The sequence below is a fragment of the Triticum dicoccoides genome, chromosome 2B (genome assembly GCF_002162155.2).
Source record: "Triticum dicoccoides isolate Atlit2015 ecotype Zavitan chromosome 2B, WEW_v2.0, whole genome shotgun sequence".
In the NCBI taxonomy this organism is placed as follows: domain Eukaryota; kingdom Viridiplantae; phylum Streptophyta; class Magnoliopsida; order Poales; family Poaceae; genus Triticum; species Triticum dicoccoides.
The window spans coordinates 548,544,598-548,550,385 of NC_041383.1; the positions used below are offsets into that span (position 1 = coordinate 548,544,598).

Sequence of the window (5,788 nt, forward strand, 5' to 3'; positions counted from 1 at the left end):
TGCATAGTTGCATGCGATTATTTTCCACGTGAAGCTAGCGGTGGCTATATATACGTGCGCGCCCTTGCCAGCGATACACATCAAAACCATTTCCCATATACTAGCATTGATTGCCGAGAAGATCTTGTCCATCACCATTTGCCACTAATACCACCGCTCCATCGCCAACTCCGCTAGCCTGCTAAGGAGACTCAATGCCGTCTCTGGCGAAAGCTGCGGCGTCCATGGATCACGCGGTGGAGGGCGCCATGAGCGCCACCCTGCTGAGCCTTCTCGGCGTCACGGCCAAGTCGGAGAAGGGCGCGGCGGCAGCGGACGACAAGGTGGAGTGGCTCCGGTCGCAGCTCATCGGCAAGGATGTCGAGTTCGACACGCCGTTCGGGCGCCGCGCGCTGACCTACGCCGACCAGACGGCGTCGGGCCGGAGCCTGAGCTACATCGAGGACTACCTCGTGAAGGAGGTCCTCCCGTTCTACGGGAACACGCACACGGAGGACAGCCACGTCGGGAGCAAGACGACGCGGCTGGTGCACAAGGCGGCGCGCTACATCAAGCGCTGCATGGGCGCCGGCCCCGGCGACGCGCTGCTCTTCTGCGGCGCCGGCACCACGGCGGCCATCAAGCGCCTGCAGGAGGTCATCGGCGTGGCGCTGCCATCCGTCGAGATGCGCGACCGGCTCTCGGCGCAGCTGCGCGCCGAGGAGCGCTGGGTGGTCTTCGTCGGGCCGTACGAGCACCACTCCAACCTTCTGTCGTGGCGGCGGAGCCTGGCGGAGGTGGTCGAGATCGGCGTCGACGCTGACGGACTCGTGGACGTGGCCGCGCTCCGCCGGGCGCTCGGGTCGCCAGAGTACGCGGACCGGCCGATGCTGGGGTCCTTCTCGGCGTGCAGCAACGTCACTGGCGTCATGACGGACACGCGCGAGATCGCCCGCGTTCTGCACCACCACGGCGCGTTCGCGTGCTTCGACTTCGCCGCGAGGTGAGTAACACCTGTGATACACTGATACTTGCTTCCTTAGCACTCCTTTTCGTGGATCGCATGTGACCTGCATGGATTTGACAATCTGATTTCCATTCTCTCTTATGAATAAGCTAACGACCATAGTTGGTCTTATTAAGCTCTTACAAAATGTTAGTATACTATATGTTCTTTTCTGCTCCTACATAGAGTAATATTTTCTACTACAAAACAAGCCCTTCCTTTACTACCTATTTCTGTTCAAAGCCTAAAAACTCCATTTCTTTCAAAACTACATAGTTCATGTGTTGTTATTGTCGAACCTACTACCAAATATCAAAATAAATAAAAAATCAAAGATAACCACAGAAGAAATTACCACCGTTTTTCTAGGGAAGTCCTACTTTTTTTTAATTCAAAATTGCTGTTTGTTTCTGCATCATACATAACAAGAAAATAAACAACTCAAAAAGAAACAGCTGATGTAACAATCAATGACCTGCAAGGTTCTTGAACGTTGGTCACACTAGCCTTGTCAGCACTATAGCAACTTTTTTCTACTCCTTTTTGCATTAAAATAATGGGAATGACACGCACACGACAGCACCCGAACTGATCCAAACACTAGTTCAGACATGATCTCACATTGACTTATGTTATGTGCTGATTTATATACTTGGCAAATGCAAGATCAACTGTGACTACATGGTCAATGTTGCTTGCGTGTTGGAGCAAGCTGATTTTTTTAGTACCAGAGGTGGAAATTAGCTGGTAAAAAGCCCAGTTAATAATTACATTAGAGCACCATGACAACAAAATATTTTGACTTTACAGACCCCTTGGAAACATTCCATATCCTATTGTCTTACGATGTTGAATTTCTAACTTGTCGGCATTCCAACTGGTGCTTCATTTAATGTCTACTATTTTATGTGTTTTTTTTTTTGAAACAATACTATTTTATGTGTTAACCAACAAACTACGTCCAGAAACTTAAATTACTATCCTCCTTTGTGCAGTGGACCCTATGTCAAGATTGATATGAAGTCTGGTGAAGTCGATGGGTACGACGCCGTTTTCTTGAGCCCTCACAAATTTGTCGGGGGGCCTGGCACGCCGGGCATCCTTTTGATGAACAAATCCCTGTATAGGCTCAATTCTCAGCCTCCATCGACATGCGGAGGTGGCACAGTGGCCTATGTCAATGGCTTCAATGAGGAGGTGGGCAAACAAATTAAGTATCAGTGTCAAGTACTTCGTGTGATATGTGCGGTATTTGTGTTGTGTGCCATAAATAGTTCGCGGTATTACCATAAATAATAATATAAATAACTAATGGTATGATATGTGCAGGATACATTGTACTACAATGATATCGAGGAGCGGGAGGATGCTGGCACACCGCCGATATTACAAAAGATTCGTGCATCACTTGCATTTTGGGTGAAGGAGTATGTTGGTTATGACACGATGGACCTTCGTGAGCGAGTGTTCTCAGAGGTGGCAATGGAAAGGCTTGCCCATAATCCAAACGTTAGGGTGCTAGGCAACACAAGTGTTCATCGTCTACCAATCTTCTCATTCCTAATCTACCCATCAGTGATAGTGACGAAGAAGCCATTTGATGATTTTGGTGAGCCTAGTTGTGATAAATCATTGGAGACGATGAGACGCAAGCAACTACCCCTCCACGGTCGTTTTGTGACTAGGCTTTTGAACGATCTTTTTGGCATCCAGGCGAGGGGAGGTTGTGCTTGTGCAGGTCCCTATGGTCACATCTTGCTTGATGTCGATGACGAGCTCTCACTTCGCATTCGGTCGGCTGTCCTTGAGGTATCACAAACTTTAGAATGAATGGTCAAAACAGCCAGCTTGCTTGTTTTAGTACAAGGTACTAATGTTACTATTTGCCATCACAAAAATTTCAGGGTTACAGTGGACTGAAGCCAGGATGGACCAGGTTGAGCTTTAGTTACTACCTCTCCACAGAGGAGTTTAAATTCATCCTTTCGGCCATCGAGTTCATAGCGACATACGGACACCGCTTGCTCCCTTTGTACAAATTCGACTGGATCGCTGGCAACTGGAACTTTCGGAAACAGGCAGTCAAGTACCACCTCATGAGGGAGGAATTGTCTCTTGGAATAGAACCATTGAAGCACGAAAATGAACAGCCAAAGCTTGCAGATAAGATGGACAAGCCTGAGGTCAATCATAAGAAGTTCGAGAGCTACTTAGAGAGTGCCAAGAAAATTGCACTATCCATGCCGGATATTAGTAATCAGATTGCTAGCATTCCAAAAGGGGTAGACCCTGACTTAGTTCTTTTCCATATATAGAACTATAGATACATAATGTAACTTTGGTAGAGCATCTCGCCGGTTACCACTGTTAGTTTATTCTTGATGTCCGAGCATTAGCCCAAGTTGCGGTGATAAGCTGCCCTTTAACACACTAGAAAATAAATGTGTAAATAAGATGGATGCCAATTTATGAAAACGTTGTTTTCTATATCAGAACAATTTTGTATGTGCTGGTCTATTTATTTCTCATTGTAAAACTAGAAAAGGCCATACTTTTTTTTGCTTTTTATAATAAGATAAGTAAAAGGCTGTGTTTGGGTGTATTTCACATGGTAACTCGAGATTTTCTATCTTACGGCGTACCATTTTACCATTTTGCGGGGCAACATAATTTTATGTCGGCTAACTACACTGCACATAGTAAATGATGTCCTCAATCTACACTCTGTTGTACAAGCTGATTTAACTGTTTTGCTTCCAGACTCTGGACAAATAATGATAGTTGTGCCAACTGGCAGCTCGATTAATTACCGGTGTGAAATGATCGCGACCTAAGAATGGCACTTCATGCTCGAAGGCTAACGAAATCAGATTTTGCATATCTGATTATGACGACTGGTCGATCTACTGAATGGTCAAACATGATACGTTGGTAGATAAGCGTGCACGTCGGTTTAAGATAAGTGAACAGCGACACGAACAAATTAATTGCACTCCCCTTGCCGGAATGGACCTGGAACGGTGCATCCACGAAATAAATTCCGGTGCACAGCGAAAGGGGTGTAGCAACGGAGCGTCGCCCTGACAGCTTACGTTCCTTGGTTACCAGGAACGGCACTATGGCGGACGCTATCTGCGCACCCCTCTGCCAGGCAAATGCAATATGAATTATGAATGTGACACTGCTGCAGGTACAGAATGACAGAACGTGAAGTTTTTCCGGCAAAATGATCAAGAGATGCGATAGTGATCGCATGCGGTACGACGGTGCCTCCCCCGTTTTTCTTCGTGTACTTGCAGATTTCGCTGTCGCGCTGATCAATCTGAACCCCAGGAACAGTCGCGGGAGAATTTGTAAAGACCGCGACCTCTGGCTGGCATCCCGCGTTCCTATTTCTGCAGGAATTCCAGCCAGATGCATACATAAGCACGCACGTACAAAGATTCTGGAGAAGTCAGAAATGGATACCAATCTTGGTAAAACAAAGGAAAGAAAGACGCGCAAAATCAGAACGATATGACTAGTGATAGCGCAAGACGCAAGTAATACTAAGCTAAAACATTAAGCATAAGGAGAAGTAAACAGGTCTTTCCCCTGCATTGGTTCGGTGCCGGCTCGTGGCAGGCCCATTGCTTTTCCCTTGCATTGCTAGTTGACAGAGTTGGAGCTGCCTGATCGGCGGCACGTGCGGTGGGCTGTTTGGCATTGACCGGCGCAGGCCTCAGCGCTTGCTTGCGGTGAGGTACTTCGATGGTCGCTGATGGTGGAGTCGGATTCGCCCATGTGGAGGTGTGATGACGATGACACCGGATTGCAACCTCGACGGCGTGTGTGCGCTCTTGTGTGGGTTGCTAGGTCGACCTGTGTGCCTTGTTTTTACGGGCATCTTGTGACGATTTTTGCCTGGTTTTTCATTAATTAACTGGGCAACTCTTTTCGATCCTTTTTTTTAATGAATCAGGACCTAAGTGACCGTGTTTCAGAAAAAAGAAGAAGTAAACAGGTCTTTAAAATTTTTTAACACAGTACAGATGCAACTGAGCCGGCATATCATCTTAAAATTTACGAAGTCATCGTAGGCATTTCATCGTCGACGGGAACATTTCCTCCCACTGAATGCGCATCGCCGGAAATTCTGAAATAAATCCAGGAATAGATGCGAGCACCAGGATTTAAACCCTAGTGGGCTGGGATACCACAGTCCCTCTAACCATCCAAGTTCGCAACGGGTCTTTTAATTATTTTTTTCAAACGAAGGTTTTCAAATCCAGCTGGTCTACGCGGCGACGGACCGCGTATGTACGCGTAGCTAAGATGTCAGGTGTCAGCACGATATGGCATGTGGATTGCGTTGCTAAGCGGGGTACTTATTTAAAAATTAGGAGTGCGTGTATACTTCCAGAGAATTTTCTTTTTTTTTAGGGTTCCAGAGAAATTAATTAACTGGTTAGCCTGCGTGTGACCATCGTGGCATGTTCCAGCGACTGCCAGAATGATATTTTCCCTGGCGTGTGGTTCATATTAATAGTTTTCTTTTATCTATCAGATAATCAGAAAAACTTGTTTTTGACAATGTTGACGGGAAGTTGCCTCAAGGAAGCACACATCCTGCTCTGCTGATATTTATGCATTTATTTATTCACTCAGATATCAGCAAAAGTAAAAAATGATTTCCCATTGAGTGAAAACAAACTCGGTAGAGGCGAGATGTTTGGTCTCAACCCTCAAACCCTCCTGGCCACTCATCCCCTGCGGCCCACAACAGCCGGTGTGGAGTACGTATGATGAAGACGAACCGAACAA

At 46.7% G+C, this 5,788-nt stretch overlaps 1 protein-coding gene across 1 annotated transcript; it reads left to right on the plus strand.

The window, feature by feature from the left end:
- The first annotated feature begins 224 nt into the window (after window positions 1–224).
- LOC119367991 (probable cysteine desulfurase) lies at window positions 225–3,379 on the plus strand. Its single transcript, XM_037633358.1, has 4 exons — window positions 225–982; window positions 1,981–2,182; window positions 2,315–2,794; window positions 2,890–3,379. Exons 1-4 carry the CDS (start codon window positions 225–227, stop codon window positions 3,298–3,300), a joined length of 1,851 nt encoding a protein of 616 aa, XP_037489255.1. The 3' UTR covers window positions 3,301–3,379.
- The last annotated feature ends 2,409 nt before the right edge of the window (window positions 3,380–5,788 follow it).

Bases quoted from the DNA above. Each gene is read 5' to 3' on its own strand.
- LOC119367991 (XM_037633358.1), top strand. From the start codon at position 225: ATGGATCACGCGGTGGAGGGCGCCATGAGCGCCACCCTGCTGAGCCTT. The intron at 983-1,980 runs GTGAGTAACACC...TCCTTTGTGCAG, and splicing joins TGCTTCGACTTCGCCGCGAG to TGGACCCTATGTCAAGATTG. The intron at 2,183-2,314 runs GTGGGCAAACAA...TGATATGTGCAG, and splicing joins TCAATGGCTTCAATGAGGAG to GATACATTGTACTACAATGA.